Below are 20,470 nucleotides of genomic sequence, written 5' to 3'. Positions count from 1 at the left end.
ATTTGTATAATGCTTAAGGTTCCATTTTGTCTTTTGTTATGCTTTTGACTGAACCATTCCTGTAACATCTCTGAACAATACTCTGAGTGCACTGTTACCTACTCAGTTTTAAAGTGGCAAATCCATACTTTCTATCAACACCTGACAGCTGGTTAAGGGATACTAACAACAGAAAAGGTATAATGCATACACTGCTAAATCAGTAACATCTACATGTGTGAAGGCCAAGAAGATATTTTATATACTGAAAACTTTTCTAACTAGATTATACGCCCACTAATGAAATATAAATAACTCACCTATTCATGGAAAATGTATAAATACACCCACTCATAGTATTCATCACATATGCACTCAGTTCAGTTAACTTTTGTTTTAAACATACAAAAAATACTCCTACCCAGCCATCATACTCCCTTGTCTGACAATAACTCACAATGTTAATCAAGTAAAGCTTACTACTAAGGGAATGCTGCCCTGAAAAATGACTCCCAGCATCCCAAATGTGGCAAGCTCAAAAACATAACCAGATCATACACAAGTCAGAACAGAATCAAATGAGAGGGAAGAGGAAGGATTAGCTATCTAAAAATATGCACAAAACAGAACGTGCAAGTGCTGTGCCATTCATACGCTGCCTGGCATCACCACCAGAAACAGTAATTTGGGAAAGCATAAATGAAAGGGCACATGTGCATGTGAAGTGTTGCATCTATCACCATATGCAAAAACACCTACTTTAAAAGGCTTGTTGTGAAAAGCTGCGCAAAACTTGGACATGTAAATTTTTAGTAATGCTGCAGCAAAGATGTGTAATGTGAAAAGCTGTATAAAATCTGCAACTATGTTTTTAATTGAAAATGTAATAAAGATATGAATGTGACAAGCTCTACAGAGCAAGTAACTGTCTTCTGTAAAAACGCAGCAGAGGTTTGAACATGACACTAATACAAACAACAGCAGTGCTTTTTGTAAGACTGCCACTATCTGTCAAAAAATATTACCTTATTTAGAGGTAGAGCTTTCTGGTTACTAACACAACTTTGTTCTGGGAATGTTATTTGGATTTAAAGTTCTTATCTATCAGGATATAAATGTTCATGACTTACTCACCTATTGCAGAAAGGGGAGGTTTGTCTAAAACAATAGTGCTAAATTAGTGCTCTCATATACTAGTTTATTCCAGAATGCCTTCTGGATTGACTACTTTGAAAATCAACTCACCAGTTAGTTCAGTGAGTCGTTGCTTTCCTTTCAGAGTTACTGGTGAACATACAACAAGACAGGGAGCAATGAAGAACACCTTTGAAGGGACTGCAGTTGAGAAGAGAGAGACCCTGCTGCCCAGAATCATTGAACTCATCTCAGTAAACTTTGCCTGTTTGTCTTTTACCATTTGACATAAAAGTCAAAGGAAGGTAAATGACAGTTAACTTTAGTTAGTGGTAGTGACAGAACCAGCAAGCTGTTAAGACATTGTTTTCTGACTGCCATCTTTCAGTTCAAAATCTTCTATTTCGCATTTCTATATACAACAGTATATGTTTGTATATTTCATTTGTTAAACTGTACTGCCCAATTTCTTTATGTGAAGATTTTTTTATTCTACTTGAAAAGTTATGCCTGGCTGTTTACTGATACAAATAAGGGAAACTCGCATAAGGCTGGGGAATTATAACTGTTGCCATCTACCATATTAATGGAGAGACTGGCTCATAGTAAGAATACACCGTAAGTGATATTAGTAAACCCAAATGGACTGGATGATGATAAAGTCGCTATAAAGCAGGAAGAGATAGTAGCACTGAGAAGGGTACTTTTACAAACTGCCTGTGAAACAGTGTGTGTGAGAGTGAGTGAATGCAAAAAAAAGTATTTGCTTAGATATAGTTGTCATTGGTAAGCTAGTATTGAAAGGCAGTGGGCTGAGTGAATTGGGTGAATTCTTGTTAAGCCACATAACTCTAAAAATCAACTGTTGCGTGTGAAGCTTATTTTGGTGTGTCTGGTGTTGGTGTCATGCACACTTTAATCACCTTGGACTAGATTCTGAAAGAGTTGCTCTCAGTGCAAGTTTGCTTCGATTACAAAACACCAGCTCTCAGCGTAAGTGACTTACTTCAGTGTAAGGCCTACCTATAAACTGGCTTACTACGGTGACCAGATTCCAAAACAAACACCTGCTCTCACTCACACAGAGAGCAAGTCTTCTGGAACCGGGGGCCTTTGTTTATGTACTGTTACCAGCAGTACGGTTTGTAGGGCCATCCTCAACATATTTGTTCATTTATTTATTTGTCTTTACTACTGGGAAAGTCCAGCTGGGTAAAACCTTTTTCAGGGGAGGCTGGGGAGAAAAGCTCCATTTGCTTAGACTGAAACATACTAAGATCCAGACAAACACAGAGTAGTTAAATTTTTATTTACATTTATAAATAAACAGTAGTTACATTTTTATTTACATTTATACATAAACAGTAGTTACACTTACACATACACATTCTATAATTTTACAGAGGTGGAAGTTACTAAAAAGAAAAAGAAAAACATTCCAGAGTGCTTGAGGACATTTCTTTAAAAACTTCAGACAAGAAGATTCTTGACAGAATACATCTACAGATTCTGTGATATTTACAGGAGGCACAGCAGCAGAAGGATAAACCTCTTTAGAAACCACTAATTTATTATCTTTTGGAAGGAGATGAAAACTTTACTTAAATTGGGAAAGCAGCTAAACATTTACTAGATTTTCTTTTTGGCTGAACAGCAAACAATGCCTTAGTTTCCATATAAAGGTTTTTTGAAGACATCTACAACCTGGTTAGACACAAAGCTGTGGAAACCACATGGTAACTTTTCCCAAGGCATTATAAATGGTGAGTATGCCTCCCAGCAGGTGTAATAGTTCAACTGCATACACACCTTATAATGATTCAAATGTGCATGAGGTTGAATACACTCAGCTAAAGTGGTGAACAAAAAAGCTGAATTGTACAAAAAATATAATTCAGTGTGTAAGTTAGTTCTGCTGTATTAACTAATCTGCTAACCAAGTGCTCTAAAATCTAGTGTGTCAAAAAAGAAAAACAAACAGTTTTAAGTACTACAAAGTACAAACCCTTCTGGCACCCCATCTTTCCTCCATGGTTAACTGACGTAACAGTGACTTTAATAACTTATCCAGGTGATGCATAAAAATCTATGTAGTGCATGAAACTCCATAACTACACTCCAAAATAAGGAAGAAGATAATCTTATTAAGCACATCCATAATGCAAGACCTGATCTTAATGGCGCTTAGGGCTGTTTAACAAAAGTTTTGTAAGCACCCCTGTGTGATGTTAAGACTGAGGTTCATACTAGGGACCAACAGCAGACAATGCCAACCAGCAAAGAACAGTGACAGAAGGTAAAGCTGCTTTTAAAAGCTGTTAGAACTTCACTCTGCCATATTTACAAAGAAAAACAGTGGCAGAACAATGCGTCCAACAGCTTTTTAAAGCTTTTTGTTCTTCAGAGGGGCACTTCACTTTTGCCTGCTGTGTGACAGCTCTAAGTGCTTTACCAGCTTTCAAAGGCATTGAAAGCCAGTTAAACACTTAGCACACCCACACTTTTTTTCTCTGTAACTGGTAATGCAAGGAGCAGATGTACTCCATGTACTACAAAGAATTAACTCACCTAGAGAGCGAATTTCTTGGCATCCATGGTGCAAATACGTAGGTTATGACTAGAGACCCGATCATAATCCTCTGTGTTACTGGCAGTTTCATTGGATAAATTCTTTCTTGCTATTCAGTATCACAGTGACAAGATTTTGGCTGCACAATGAATGGCAGCAAAATCAAAGGATGTTATCAAATGACTTGTTCTGACAAGAACCCGAATATGGTAAGAGATATGCGGAAAGGAAACAATACTTTCAAGAAGCTATGACTAAAAACAAAATAAAACATGTGATACCTTCTTAGTAAGAATGATGTGAAACTCTCTTATTCAGAAGCTACATAACTACTCATTTGGAAGCAAAATACAGTGATGCACACAGTTGCACCCGATGCAAAATGCATTTCCTCTTGCTTTTCAGTACCACAATAGCAAGTATTCAGTTGCAGAATGAATGCAGGGTAATAAAATAATTTTCAAAGGGTACACTGACTGACTTGTTCTGACAAGCACCCTGAAAGAGTGGAACACAAATGCACATATGTACACAGTCCTTCCCAGAAGCAATAATATTAAACAAGAAAGGACATGAGAGCTTCTCAGTAGGAATGACATAAAACCTTTTTACTTGGAAGCCATTTAACAGTTCATCTGATAACAAACCAACACTGTGGGGCAAGCAACTACACCTGGCACAAAATACATTCCCTCTTGATTTTTCAGTACCACCACAACCATTTTTTGGTTGCACAATGAATGTTGGAGAGCAGAATTATTTTGAAAGGATGTTACCAAATGATCTTTTCTGACAAGCACCCTGACATACTGTGACACAAATGTGCATATGCACAGCCAGCCTTAAATGAAATGGTGTCCTAGGCGAAATGTTCCATGGCACTCACTTGCTGCCTACCACTCTCACACATCCAAATACACACACACGCCTCAGCGCCTTCATCCCCTGGTCTCCCGCATCATCCAGATAATATTTTTCCAATATTTTCTCTTTTTTTTTTCCCTACATCTTAATGCACGGGCCAGACAACACCATAACAACTACAGAGAAAATATTTCAATTAAGCTAAGAGTCTGGGACCACTAGACCTCCAGAACCCCTAAATATTTTAAATGTTTTAGATTTTCTACGGTGCATTTTTCCCACATATTTGATCCAGTTATGACCTGAACAAAAAAAAATATCACAACTAAGGAAAGAAATTCATGCTTACTCTTCAACTTAGCTTTTCCTGCATCCTTTCAACACACCCTAACTGGGGAAGCATGCGATAAAAAAACTGGAACAAATAATCCAATTAAGCCAAGTGTCTGAGGGCCACTAGGCCCCCAAAAGCCACGGGATTACACATGTTCAGGAGATGCACTTTAGTGCAATTTTTCCAACCTTTGCATCTATTGAAAGCCGGAACAAAAAGCATTTACAAGAAAAGGAATTCAGTCTTTTTTTGTTTCTAGGACAAAATAGGTTGTATCTCACAAAACAGCAGTTCATAACATACTGATGCTTGTAAAGAAACATAATTCATATCAGTGAATACTCCCTACTCCCCCACCCAAAAAAAAAATACTTACTCTCTGTGTATCCCTCTGGTGTAGCCAGTTATATATGTATGCAGCATACCTACTCACCCCTACTCCTAAACGACAGCCACCTTCTGTGTAACACACTGATGTTAAACAGGGACACAACTGAAAGAACAGCTAGAGCACATAAACCTATTTCGTGATTTTGCTGTCATGCCTCTTTACCCTTACCCACCAAAAATATTCACTTGTATATGCATCTGATGCCTGCATGTGAGAAAGCAAAGTAATGGCCACAGTAATAAATTCTGACTTGTTGTTCCTAAACAGTATACTGCCCTTAGACATGTTACAGTGACCTTCTCTTCACACCTCTGAGGTTTCTGAGGAAATTAAAGAAATAATGACTGCTCTGTCAACAGCTCCCACATAAGCTACAGCAAACTTTTCTGCACACCTCAGAGGGTTGACTGTTAAGAAAGTAGTAGTAAAGTACAGTTTTGTACCTACCATAAATGTAGATGTTCGAGTGCTAATACAGCTGCAGTCATAACAGATGGGTTTTCCTGCCGTCAGGCGGGTCCTCGGTTGGCCGAATTCCAAAGTCTAGGTCCGGCGTCGGATGTCGTCGCTTCTTCCCTGATGTCAGTGTGACAGGGGTATAAAAGAACCAGCCGACGTCATTTTCTTCCGTTTTTCTTCCCCCAGATGTCAGGTACCCCCAGAAGGAAGGCAATACATAAATTTATGTAATAATGCAATGCAATATAATCAAAAAACAGTAGTTGCAAGCAAATACACCATAAAAGAATACCCCAATCAGGTTGTATGAGTAGGTGTTAGCCATTAGGCTTGTCCCAAGAGGGGAAGGAGGGAGGGAAACCTGGACTGCAGCTGTATTAGCACTCGAACATCTACATTTATGGTAGGTACAAAACTGTACTATGTTCATCGTGCATACAGCTGCAGTCATAACAGATGGGTTGAATCCCAAAGCTAAAAAAAGGGGTGGTAGGAATTAAGTGGAACTAGGAGGAGCCAAGATGCCCTGCAAGACTGCAGTGGCAAAGCCCGCTCTAGATTTGGAGTATAATGGTAGGTGATAGTGCTTGGAGAAAGTATGCACAGAACTCCCAAGTGGCTGCTTCCAAAATATCTTTGGTAGGAACCCTCCTGAGGAAAGCTGCAGAGGTAGCTATGGCCCTTGTGGAGTGAGATCTGATGCCTGCAGGTACAGCTTTACCATGAAAAGAGTAACAAAAGCGTATGCAATGGGATGTCCATTTTGAGATTGTCTGTTTGGAAATAGGCTTCCCTTGAGCTCCTGTAGCATAGGACACAAAGAGTTGTTCTGATTTTCTGAAAGGCTTTGTTCTGTCCAAATAATAACGTAGCTGTCTGTGAATGTCCAAGGAATGTAGTAGTCTCTCCCCCTTGTTTTGAGGATTAGGGTAAAAGGTAGGTAAGTGGATAGCCTGATTCAAGGCTACCCTGGATACTACCTTTGGCATAAAGGAAGGATTGGTTCGTAAGGAAACTGTCCTGATGGAAAATGATGAAAGGCTGCACAGCCATGAGGGCTTGTAGTTCCGAAACCCTGCGAGCTGAGGTGATAGCCAGAAGAAAGGCTGTTTTCCAGGACAAATATTGCAGATCTGTTGTAGCAGCTGGCTCAAAAGGAGGCAAGGTCAGTTTTTCTAGAATGAAATTGAGGTCCCAAGCAGGTACTGGTTGCTTCCTTGGGGGTTTTATATTCTTAGCCCCTCTGAGGAACTGTCTTAAGAGGGGGTGAGAGAATAAAGGAGGATCAGTGTTGTATTCTGCAGAAATGGCTGAGGCATGGATTTTGATGGAGGAGAATGAAAGTCCACTGCTTAGCATCTCAGCTAGGTACTGTAATATTTGAGGTAAATTCAGTATTCCAGGATTCTGACCCTTTCTCTGATTCCAGGCACAAAACAGTTTCCATTTGGCGGAGTAGGCTTTTCTAGTAGAAGGCCTTCTGGCCTCCAAAATGACATCCTGCACCTCCTTGGAGAGTAGGGTCTGTTGTGAATTTAAGTAATCTTCCATGCGGCTAGATTGAGTGTTTTCAGCTGACTGTGAAGAGTTTTGAAGTTGTGCTGAGTCAGTAGTAGAGGCATTAGAGGCAGGATCCATGGTGGGGAATGCGTCAGGCTCCTCAGGAGTGGGTACCAGTGTTGTCTTGGCCAGTCTGGAGCAATGAGAATCATCTTTGGTCTGTCTGCTCTGGTTTTTAATAGAACTTTGGGCAGCAGAGGAAGAGGTGGAAAGGCATAAACTGTCATTGTTGTCCAAGTGAAAGAGAGTGCGTCCACTTTCCAGGCCTGTGGATGAAAGGTCCTTGAGCAGAATTTTGTCAATTGGTGATTTCTGTGGGTGGCAAAGAGATCTATGTCTGGCCTTCCCCATGCTTGGATTATCTTTGTAAAAACTTGAGGATGCAACTTCCATTCGTGTGGATCTGTCATATTTCTGCTTAGGTTGTCTGCCAGCGTGTTTTCCTTGCCTGGCAGGTACTGCGCTTGAAGTTCGATTTTTAATTCCAGAGCCATGTTCCAAAGAGACATGGCTAGCCTGCATAGGGGATATGAATGGGTTCCTCCCTGTTTGTTTATGTACCACATTATTGTGGTGTTGTCTTTCCTTATCAATAGCTGGCCTGGATGCAGTAGGTCTTTGAAAGCCATAATAGCATTTATTACTGCTAGCATTTCCTTTTGATTGATGTGTAGGTGCTTTTCTTTTTGGGTCCATTTGCCCTGAATGCACCGATCTGTCATGTGCGCCCCCCAGGCGTAGTCCGAGGCGTCTGTTGTGATGACTTGATTTGCGTGAGGCTTGCAGAATGGGAGACCTGTGTTTCTTTGACATGCTTGAGCCCACCACAGAAATTCCTTTTGAAGACATGGAATCAGTGGTATAATTGTTTCCAAACTGTGGCTGTGTTGAGACCATAAGTTTTTTAGGTACCATTGAAGTTTCCTCATATGCAGCTTTGCACATGGGATTAGCAGGATGCAAGATGCCATGAATCCCAGAGCCTGCAGGATTTTCCTTGCAGTCAGCCTGGTGAAGGTTGCCAGTTTTCTGAAGTATTGAGTTAGTTGCCCTTGTTTCTCTGGCGTGAGGTAGGCCATCTGGGTATTTGTATTCAAGCTGGCACCCAGGAAAATTATTGTTTGAGAGGGTATTAGCTTTGATTTCTTTTTGTTGACTGTGTATCCCAGAGAATTCAACAACATTATTACAAACGCCAGATGTTTCAGAAGTATGTGCTTGCTGTCCGCTTGGATCAGGCAGTCGTCCAAATATGGGTATATTTGTACCCTTGAAGTCTGCAGAAGGCAATTACTGATGCCAGGCATTTCGTGAACACTCTGGGCGCAGTAGATAAGCCAAAGGGTAATGCAGAGAATTGATAATGGGTTGAACCTGCAAGAAATCTGAGGTATCTTCTGCAATCTTGTCTGATTGGGACATGCAGGTATGCCTCCTTGAGGTCCAATGTTACCAGCCAAGACTCCTTGCCCAGCATGGGAAGAAGCTGCTGTAATGTGAGCATCTTGAATTTTGGTACGAGTAAAAATGTGTTTAGGATGGATAGGTCCAAAATAGGTCTCCAATCTTTGCCCTTCCTTGGTACCAGGAATAGTCTGGAATAAAAACCCTGACCCTGTTCTTGTGCAGGTACCTCTTGAATAGCTTTCATGTCCATGAGATCTGAAATTTGTCTTTGTGCCTCTGCCCTTTGATTGTGTGGCAGGTTTGGCATGCCTCTCATTTTTGGAGGGGTGTGAAAGTGGAATCTGTAGCCTCTGTCTATAATGTCCAGGACCCATTTGTCTTTTGTGACAATATGCCAATTTTTCGAAAATAATGCCAGTTTTCCACCTAAAGGTGCTGTTATTTGAGCCTTGCTTGGCATACAAAGGGGAAAGTCATTGGTTCTGCTTTCTGAATGGCTGTGAACTATCCTCACCACCTCTTTGTGTAGGTGCTTGCCACTGTCTGCCTCTAAATGATCCTTGAGATTGCCCTCTACCCCTCGGGCGCCTGTATCTGCCTCTTTGGGGCCTGTCCGTAGCTGGAAAGGACCAATTCTTTGAAGGCCAATTTCTACTGAAATGTGGAGGTTGTACCTGTAGGAAATCTTTCACTGTTTGCATTGATTTTGCCTTTTCCTCCATTTTCTTTAATACCTCCTCAGCTTTAACACCAAACAATACATCTTTTTGAAGAGGTGCATCTAGCAATTTAGCTTTGACATGACCTGGTAAGGTTTGCTCTTTGAGCCAAGCATGTCTACGTATGACTGATCCTGTAACAGCAGCTCTACATGAGGCCTCTAAAGCATCAAAACCACATTGCAAGGTATGTTTACCCACTTGCTCTGCACTATGTAACAAATCCTGCAACTCCTTCAAGTCTGGTTGTTCAGGTTGTGACATTTTGCTTTTCAACTGAGATAACAGAAACTGCTGATACTTTAACATATGGAACTGACAGTTTAATGCCCTCATGGTTAAGGTGGCCGAGGTGTATACCTTTTTCCCCCCACCTTTCTAAAGCTCTGGAATCTCTCGCTGAAGGTAATGGATTTTTGGCAGTGGAGGCCTTAATTCCCTTGGGACCCTGTGAAATAGTTTCTGGGTCAGCCGCATGGCTTTTGTACAGGAATTGGTGTGAATCAGGAACCCGGTAATACCTGTCAGGCTTGACTGGAGCTGGAGGTAAAGAAGCAGGGTTAAGGCTGGCCTCCGAATACACATCATCTAGTATGTCTAAGACAGGAGGTATAGCCAGAGGCCTGTGCTGAGGGAGCAAGAGGAAATCCCTAAGCCTTTTCTTGGAATCTGAGTACTCTTGGCCTTCCCAGTGGAAGTGTTCCCTCAAGGTATGTAGGGTTTCCCCAAAAGAGTAATCCTCAGGGGGGGGAGACAGATGGAATGGACTCCTCTGCATCAGAATCTTCAAAAGGGGAGTAAGAATGTTCCTGGTCTTCAGAATGTTCTGAAGTAATGGAGGCCTGGTCTGAGGAAGGGTATTCTTCCTCCACTCTGGGCCTTTTGTCCGAGGGGGGTTGAGAACCCCTGATAAGAGTAATCAAATCCTCAGCCATTTTGAGCATCTGCTTTTTAGGCATGGGGCCTTGAGAGGGGCCCTGTGGAGCTTGTCTTTTAGCATGCATGGCTGCTTTGGACTTAGTGAAAGCCTTAATGGAAAAAGAAAAAGAAGGCCTGAAGACACCTTGAGAGGTGGCAGGCCTGTCTAAACTCTGAGTGTCCCCGCCAAGAGTGGCTTCGGTATCTGTAGTCAGGGTGTGGGCCGAAGAGCCTGCGACCTCGGGCACAGAAGACACCGCCAATGAAGTGTCATCGGTAGTCAGGGGCTGCGTAGGCGCCTCGCTGAAAACCGGAGCACCTGTAGTCGGCTTTAGGGTGGTGTCGGTAGAAGTCGCGGACCTCGTATGTCGGTCCTTATCTTTGCGTCTTTTACCCAAAACCGGAGTCGGAGTATCCGACGACATAATGTAATTAAATTTTTTGCCAAAATAGTGTTGGGCGAACTCCGCCCGACGCTTAATAGTGCGTCTGTTGAATGTAGCACAAAAACGGCAGGCAGAGACGTTGTGGTCTGGGCCTAAGCAAGGAATGCAGAGGGAATGAAAATCCTTATGTGGTATTTGCTTCCCACATGAAATGCAATTATTAGCTTTGTCTGACATCGGTCTGAGGCAAGAAAAGTTTCCCCAACGGGGTACTTAGCTTTCAGGAAGACTTCGGTTGAAAAATATTTGTAATCTCAGGAGCTGGCCGACCAGCACTTGCGAAATGCTACTGCTTCGGGCACCGCGCGGCAAGAAAGACTGAAGAAAATGGCGTCGGCTGGTTCTTTTATACCCCTGTCACACTGACGTCAGGGAAGAAGCGACGACATCCGACGCCGGACCTAGACTTTGGAATTCGGCCGACCGAGGACCCGCCCGACGGCAGGAAAACCCATCTGTTATGACTGCAGCTGTATGCACAATGAACATCCACAATGTCCCAAGCCTCCATACATAAGCTGCAGTCATCTTTTGTGTACACTTCTGAGCAAGGCCAATTTGACACTAGATAAGGTTCAGGGCAGAGGCAACTACTAATCCTGAGTCAAAATTCAATTATATATTGTGGAGTGTGAGGACAGCTATATCCCTAGAAGCACTGAGAGTCTGAATATTTTGTGATATGATATACTTTATGGGGTGGGAGGTTGGCATTATAGTTGCAGTATTTACCAGACACAAGGTGCAGGGTTTGATTCTCACATGGGGTAATTAGGTAGGCTTAAAATGGCCCACAAGGACAGGTAGCCTAATACTAATCTATGAACCTATGCCTCGTTTTTGAAAGATAGTGACTTGTTTTTTTTTTTTCTTACTGCTGCTGCTGAGGAGTTATACAATATTGCTGGGTACTTGTGCACTTCCACAGATAAAAACAATGGTATTATTTTTACACACACTCTGCCACTCAAAGGCAGGTCAATCACAAGCTATACTGATTTTCACAAAAACACATAATAACATTCTCTTTGTCAAGCCAGGTGCGCGCACGCACACACACACACACACACACACACACACACACACGCACACACACACGCACACACACGCACACACACGCGCACACACACGCACACACACACACACACACACACACACTAGGTGGACACTGGAGGAAAGCCAGTTCATCTATATTACATATTTGGGGTGTTGGTGGAACCACAGCCACAAGGATAAATCCATGCAGATGGACTCCAAATAGAAGACACAGTCAAGAATTCAACCAGAGCTGTGCTGTGAAATGGTAAAGCTACTCACTTAATCACTGTGTCAATGATTAGTTACTTTCACAGACACAGACACACACACACACACACACCTCCTGCCAGACCACCAAACATAGCTACTTATTGTTTGAAATGTTGAACCTTGTGATGGAATGGGAAAGAAACTATCACCAAACTGCTACTCTTACACAGACTGCAACCACACACACACACACACACACACACACACACACACACACACACAAGCATAAGCAGCACTGGTTTTACACTGATTTTAGTGAATGCACTGTTTGACACTACTGCCATACAAGATCGCTGACTACTGTTTAACAGTAATCTCACAACAGCAGGGGTAAGTCACTTGTACCAACAGATGGGCTCTGAACTCAATTACATCTGCTTTACTAGGTACATCTGACATCAAACTTGAGGTAAAAAATACATAAACAGGTAATGGTCACAATAATAAAGTATTCCATCTTATTTCACACACATGTACACAACTCTTGCAAACTCAGATGAACTACTGTTTACAATTAGAAAATGACAAGACAGTTACTTCTATCCAGAGCTGGCATCCCTCAGGTACAGCCGCTTCTGTATTTAGCACAGCTGCACAGCAATTAGCATTGCTGACTTGCAGACACTGCTTTGTCAGAGTGCTTTTTAGCGCAGAATGTCCATGTCCTTCCTGTGTCTGTCTGTGTTTTTGACAGTTTTTCTCCCCTTCCAACAACATCGCAAAGGCATGTCACAGGTAAAGTAGCAATCCTCCAAACTGTCCACAGTTACGTGTGTCACTATACAGCTTCTCTGGCTTGTCCCCAGTGAATGTCAGGATAGGCTCCGACTCCCCTGTGACCCCAGAGTGGGCAAAATGAAAATGATGAATGAATGAATAAACGAAATACACAAAAGATAAAAGCTTGCTGTTTTTTTCTATAAATACTGCAACTCCATTTAAAGAGTAAGAACTGAAGTACTTCACCAAGACATGGATATAGGTAACTAAAGCACTGTACATGAAGGTTCTGCACTGACAAACAACACTCCAAGGACAGAATAGTGAACTCCAGAATCCATATGACAGAAAAAAGAAGCCTGCAAAGGGTTATGGCAGCTACATTATAACCTAACATGACTATTACTAATCATACACCACACAGATGATCAGGGTCTATATTAGTTCCTTGAAATATGTATTCATCGACAGAGAAACAGTGAAATGCATTAATGTGAAGCATGGAATTTTTTCAAGGGTTAGGAACCACTGGCCCTATAGCACTCCAGAACACACACCGCACTAAATCAAACCCACCCAAATGGGGGGCCTTGCCCCCCACAGTCTACAATATGAGGATCTGAAGCCCCCACATACCCCTAACTATATATACCAACTCCGAGATCGCACTATGGTGGGGAAAAGGGCAAAGTTGTGGTGATGGCCCAGTGGTTCCTAACCCTGGGAAGAATTCTGTGTTTCACTGTTTAGCTGTTGATAAATATGTATTCAACTACTAAAATAATACAGACCAGATGATCACTCTTATGAATTACAAAGCTCTGCTTCTTGGGTATCTTCCTTCAAACAAACACCAATTACAAGTTATTTACAACCCCCCACTAGTTTCTAACGTAATTACTTTGCATTCTGTCAGGAGAGGTCTATTCTGGTAAGCCCAGTCCAGTTTGACACACTACTGTTCAAGGACAACTCCTATTTTATGAGCCATTGTGGGTGTTGTGACTCAGTTCCTGGTGCCACCCTAGAGATCCGACATTCAGATGCAATGCCAACTACTATTAAGATATCAATCTAAGACAAACTTAGCAGGGCTAGCCGAATGTCATACAGTCAGTCGTCATTTAGTCAGCCTTAATCTGATTACCACATTTCCAGTTGGTCTTGTGCTCAGCAAATGAATGCACTTGACTTTTGATCCTAAGATTAGATCATAAGATGATTCCTACACAAGTGAACACAGACATCATTTTAAACCAGCAACAATGAAGAGAAATGTCATCCTTACACATGACTTCTGTATATCATATTGCTAAGACGGACAACCTTTCTTGCACTCTGTGTAGCACTGACTACAACCTTCTATGGGCATTATGCTAATGAAATCCAGGGGTATATATTTAACATTCAGAATATTCACTCCTTTAAATCATACCTCTCAATCTCTTAGCACAAGAAATCTTAAAGCCTGAAATAATGAGGGGACAAAGGCTTAAAAAATAGGGATTTTTTTTTAAATATTGCTCTTATAAACTTAAAAGTTGCTAGAATAGCAGCATTTGTGATAGCGTACATTTTCTGAAAGATGTGAAGTCTGAAACTCAAACTGTTTTACATAATTTAGTGACTTCAATTTTAAGTAATTTGTCACAAAACTACAAATTTATGAGGACCAGACCAAAAATATGAGGCAAAAATCTGGACAGTTGAGAAGAATGCTTTAAATGTTTACGGAATCTATACTATCCAGTATGATGTACTCTCCAAAGGAACGTCTGCACCTCATTTTTTTCTGAGTATAACCTACATGGTCCTGTTGAAAAGGGGTCTATATTATAATATGTAACGGAACAGATGTCGAACGTCCGAAATATCGAAAGTGCCATTCATCGAGTTCTGGTTTCTGGGATTGGGGTGCAGTGAAGATCGGGAATTTTGCCCTTTCCTCACTGTAGTGCGGTCTCAGAGTTGGTATATATAATTATTATTATAATAACCAAGTTATCTGAACAGCACTTTTGATATTTTGGCCATTTGACATTTGTTCTGTTCGATATTATAATATAGACCCTTGAAAAGACTATCTCTCTGGAAAACCCAGGTTCTACAGGCAAGTGATTACCATTCTGTTGTACTCAAATGATAAAGCTGCATACTGCCGTTCCTGTCAAATGACAGTTTTCAGCCATATTATTATTATTATTATTATTATTATTATTATTATTAAGAATTCCAATATTTTTATTTAATGAAAATGTGCTTTTGCTCTCCAGTTTCCCTTTTGTAATTCAAACCCACCTTTCTTACTTCCTTCTCTGCACATTTGACTTTTTTTTTTTTTTTGCTTGGCTCTCATCTAAACTATGCAAATCGTTTAGTCTGTACTATCTTTGGCTTCACCGATCTTCAGAGAAAGATGACTAACATCCGAGTTGTACTTACTCTGAGGAACAGCAAAATACACTGCAATCTCCGAATTAAGTTGGGGGGGGCAACTGGAGATTGGATCTACTGTAAGTTTTGCAGTTTTATTCCCATTTTAACTTGTAGGGAATGTATTTGTTGCATTTAGCCATTTTTAGCCATTTTATATGTCAATTTGTTTAGGATTCTGTAATCTATAGGGAGGGATTTTGCATTTTGATTAACTGTTACTGTAAATTAAAACATGTACAGTTTAGATTCAGTGTATTACAAGAGAATCTTTGCTCTCTCTCTCTCCAACTCTAATTCAGTGGTAAACTGCAGTTCAAAGGTTCCTGCTTGTAAAAGAGACCTGAATGTATTCTTATTTGCTGTTTTCTTGCACCTTTTCAGGCATGCCTCACCTGTCAGCACTTTAACTTTCCTTACCCATATTTGTCTAAGTTCTTGATAGATACTGTCCAATGACTGTTCAAAAGATTTAATAAGTTAAGACATTTCTACTACCTGGCCTCCATTTCATCCTTTATGGCACATAATCTATAGCTGGCACTATGACCCAATCCACAAAAACTCCTCTCTGTCCACAAACCTATCAAATTTGACAGGGGCATGTGGTCTGTACTTCATACCATGTTGCAAAGGCTTAGAACACCTTACCTGTATCCAGTGGCAGCTGGTGACTTCAAATCAAAGGGGGGGCTGCAGGAGACAGTGGAATGGGTGGGGTCAATGGGAAGGGGTGTGGCCAACTAGAAAGGGGGGGAGCTATGCTCAAAACCACAAAAACTAACTTTAATTAAATACACTGCCCTGGGTGCCAAACCGTCATTATGAGAGTCCAATCAAGACAAAATGAAGTGTAGAAGAATAAAAATATTTCAATGCATTGGCTGCATGACTGCTTACTTAATATCTAGATGGAAACAAAAAGGTTGTGAGGCATGAAAAAATAAATACATTACTGGAATGCCAGTCAAAATCACGTACAAGAAAAACAAGCAGCACTCAACTCAAACCACTTTTCCTTTCACTGTAGTTCTAATTATAATTTATATTCAGCTTTATTAAAGTACCAAGTAACACAGTGAAAGTAGAAATCTCTGTGATGCCCCCACTTGTAAAAATGTTTCTTATCCAAATAAGACCTGCTGCCTGACATCTACTTGTTTCATGAGGAAAACATGATCAAAGTAAAAAATGAAAAGCAAACAAGAAACAAGCTCAAGATACATTGCTTAAAGGATTACTGTACAGGTTATGGACCACACATGATTGTCATTCTGTTTAGTTTACGGGTAAAGCCTGCAGAGATGACTGAAAGTCTCCAACAAGTGTAATGAGCTTCTTAAAATAATGTAATCCTGTCCTTTATTACAAATACTGTCATATGCATTTCAATACCCTAGGCTTGTACATTATCTAGTTAAGTATTCTCTGCATGGCAACAACAGAAAGGCTTTCAATGTTGGCAGTTCTTTAACAGTATGCTTATTAAAGCTTACTTGCATCTTACGATCACAGACAAGCTTACCTGATGGTCATTAAAGCATTGCTACTTAAACACAGAGCAACAGGCACTTTGAGTAATAAGCATAAATTAACAGTACAAAAACATGACAAACCAGACCATTCTGCAAAATCAAGGACAGATGAAAAGCCACTGTAGTACTTGTGCCTACCTTGGATGGGAGGATACTCTGCACATTTACACTGCATAACTACTCCTTGCCTTGCTTGGACATATCCAGAGTCACTACATGGGGGAGTAGGGTGCAACAAGTATGTCACAATTTGAAATGTCTCTGGCTGACTGTGACAGCCCTGACACATTTGTCATACCTCTCAACCTCAAAGCAAGAAATCTGGACAAAGCCATACATAGAAGTGGGACAAAGGCCCAAAAATAAGGACAATTTTTAAATATTGCTCTTATAAACTTAGAAAGATAATAGAATAGGTCTTGCATTAGTATGCATTTTCTGAAGGGTATGAAATCTGAAACTCAAATGTCTGTCATTATTTTCTAACTTCAGTCTTTAATGATTTGTCACTAATTTGCCAAAAAAAACTCACAATTTTATGAAACATGGACCAAAAATGTGATGCAAAAATATAAAATAGCCACACAATACAGCTGGGAACCTGTCAAAGAAGGGACACTTTAATATTAGTACTGCTAACTTGAGCAGCTGACAAAAAAAGAATCTACATGCATTTCTGAAATAAAAGTAATCTATAACTCTGATTATTACAGTTATTTCTTAATTGTAAACCCTCCATGTTTTCTTCCAAAATTGCTATTTTGCGGAGGGATTATTAGGGGGAAGAACAACATTTTGAGCCAAAATCGGGGACAGTTGAGAGGTTTGGCTATGCCTAATTCTATAAAGCAATTTATTTGCATGTACCTCTCAACCTGTTAATGCAATAAAACTAACAAGGCCAAATATATTGGGGGGACATATAAACAGTACTAAAAATTGCTCTTGTATAAACTCAGACTGTTGATAGAATAACAGGTCTTACTTTAGCATGCATTTTTCTGAAGGCTACGAAGTCTGAAACTCAGTGTGTCATTATTTTGTGACTTAATTCCTAAATGATTTGCCAGAAAACCACAAATTTTATGAGGAACAAACCAAAAATAAGAAGCAAAAATCTATTCATTCTTTGAAAATCTGGACAGTTGGGAGGTATAGTTCAGTTGGGGCTGTCTGAGTTTGCCGCCCTTCCCCCTCACAAAATCATGGTCGAATGGAGCCTCCCCCCTGCAGCCATTCCAATGATCCATTACTTGGCTATTTCACTCCATTTACCATAAACACTAATGTGCACACTGCTTTACTTCTATGATGATTTGGACTTCATTTGAAAGTTTTATTTTGCATTTTACAGCACAAAACACTAAGACATCTGCTAAACAAAGCAATGCAGTCTCACAATGAAAACAGACTTAGCATTAAAACTTCTCTGCCCTTGAAACTCACATTCATTGAAATCCACATTCAAATAAAATACATTTTGCCAGTGGCAGATAAAGATGAATTCTGGGCTGTTTTCAAATCAAAGGCCCCTTGCATATGAAACATACATGTGCTCTTTGATGCACCTTCCTGATTGTACTAAATTATATTCCTTGTACAATACAGTACAGTTGTTAGAGGGCATTTTAAATTTATTAAACAATGAAACAAAACGCATGCACCAATAATGACAAAACTGCCCAGTACAGAACATTTCCATCATAAAAGTCTACTCAAACTTCTACAGTCCACCATTATCAGTAAATATGCACAATTCTACAGTCCACCATTATCAGTAAATATGCACAATCTCTGAACTAGTAAAAGTCATCTAAATAATTCCACATTAAAGAAATCCGTAACTAATGAAGAGGTTGCTGCTAGCAAACACCTTTATATTTCATGGTTCCATCAAAAAATAAAGTGTCTGTTGCCCCTGAGGAATAAATTGCCTATATTACATTTAAAAAATGATAAGCTAGTAATAGTGCAATAGGAAATGGATGGCAAACTGATAACAGGCTCATAGTTAGTATCTTCGCCAAGGAAGACATTCTCAGTACGGCAGCATCCACCCCTTGTGGGGGTAGAACCCACAGCCTTCTGCATCAAAAGCAAGTACACAACCTGTTGTGCTATTAACAATGCAAGCAGACTTAGCATAAGCAGCACTAAACTTCTCTTCCCCTGCAGCTCTCAGCTCCTTGTAAAATCTACTCAATACTCAACTACATCTCAACTTCACAGCACAAGAAATCTGGAAAAAGCCAAAATTTATTGGGGGTGGGGTCAAAAGCCCAAAAACCAGGGACACATTAAACATTGCTTGTATAATCTTGGAAAGTTGCTAGAATAAAATGCTGTGTTACCACCATACATTTTACTGCCAAGGTCCCTGTGCAAAACAGTCAGAGCAACATACCACTACGCCAAATCAGCTGCTTTGTGAAAGAAAAATGCTGCGTTACCACCATACATTTTACTGCCAAGGTCTCTGTACAAAACAGTCAGAGCAACATACCACTACGCTAAATCAGCTGCTTTGTGAAAGAGAGGAAGACTGAAACGTAAATGGCTATCATTTAGTGAATTCAGTTCTCACCATAGCTGTCAACCTCTTAGCACAAAACACCTGGACAAACCCAGTAATAAGGGACTACAGCCCTCAAACATATTCAGTGAATTCAGTTCTTGCCGTAGCTGTCAACCTTAGCACAAAAAACCTGGACAAAGCCAATAATGGGGGAATACAGTCCCAAAAATAGGGACAAATTTCAAATATTCATCTTATAAACTTAGAAAATTGCTAGAATAAAAGGTTGTGTTACTATGTATTTTCTGAAGAATATGAAGTCTGAAATTCAAATGCCTGTCAATTTTACTTCTGACGGAACAAAAACAACTTTCAGCAGATGCCCAGGGGGAAATACTGCATTTGTAAAATGGCAGGACACCAGAGCAAATCCCTACAAACACAGGGAGGAGATGCAGACTCCACACAGAAGGAACCCCAGCCAAGAATCAAGCCAGAAAACCTATAGCTGTGAGGCAACAATGCTACCACTGCACCATCAAATATGTAAGGAATTAAACATTCAGAAACCTGAAGTCTGAAATTCAAATGCCTGTCAATTTTATTTAACATTTGTTAACCAGGACAGTGTGACTTGGAATAAAAAAACAATTTTCAGCAGAAGCCCAGGAAGAAATAATGCAGACATGTCTTTGTAACATGGGAGGACACAAAAGCAAACCCACACAAACACAGGGAGAAGATGCAGACCCCACACAGAAGGCACCCCAGCCAAGAATCAAACCTTAGAATCTGCAGCAACAATGCTACCACTGCACCATCAAATATCAAGCATTTAGAAACCACAGATATTATGAGGAATAGAACAGATCAAATATGAGGCAAAAATCTGCAAATTTTTTACAAATGCTAGTGGGTAGGGAATTCAGGCCCTTAACACCTGCATACAAGGTACAGGGTTCAAGCCTGAGGTATTCCCTACACACCACCATGAGTTTGCTCTAGCCACCAGTATATAGCAACTGGGGCATCACACACACACGCGCACACACACAGACACACACAGACACACACACACACACAAATCCAAGCCGCACACCTACCTCCGAATCCATGAAGCAGCAGTCGAAATCCAAGCCGCACTCCTACCTCTGAATCCATGAAGCAGCAGTCAAAATC

The 20,470-nt window shown here is 40.6% G+C and overlaps 1 protein-coding gene across 2 annotated transcripts in view; it reads right to left on the bottom strand.

Annotated features, from left to right (window-relative positions):
- The window catches only part of MAP2K1 (mitogen-activated protein kinase kinase 1), a 1,005,884-nt gene that overhangs the window by 788,187 nt on the left and 197,227 nt on the right, over positions 1 to 20,470 (bottom strand). The window contains exon 1 of one of the 2 annotated variants that reach the window (XM_044077866.1): positions 3,682 to 3,788. The exons of the other annotated variant lie outside the window; for it this stretch is intronic. Coding sequence (XP_043933801.1) covers positions 3,682 to 3,773 — 92 coding nt within the window. The 5' untranslated portion in view covers positions 3,774 to 3,788. Of the gene's footprint in view, positions 1 to 3,681; positions 3,789 to 20,470 lie in introns of those variants that run through there. 2 annotated transcript variants of the gene reach the window in all.

The sequence above is a fragment of the Protopterus annectens genome, chromosome 7.part0, assembly GCF_019279795.1.
Source record: "Protopterus annectens isolate FY-2018-M chromosome 7.part0, PAN1.0, whole genome shotgun sequence".
In the NCBI taxonomy this organism is placed as follows: domain Eukaryota; kingdom Metazoa; phylum Chordata; order Ceratodontiformes; family Protopteridae; genus Protopterus; species Protopterus annectens.
This window is presented reverse-complemented; position numbering and strand designations above follow the sequence as displayed.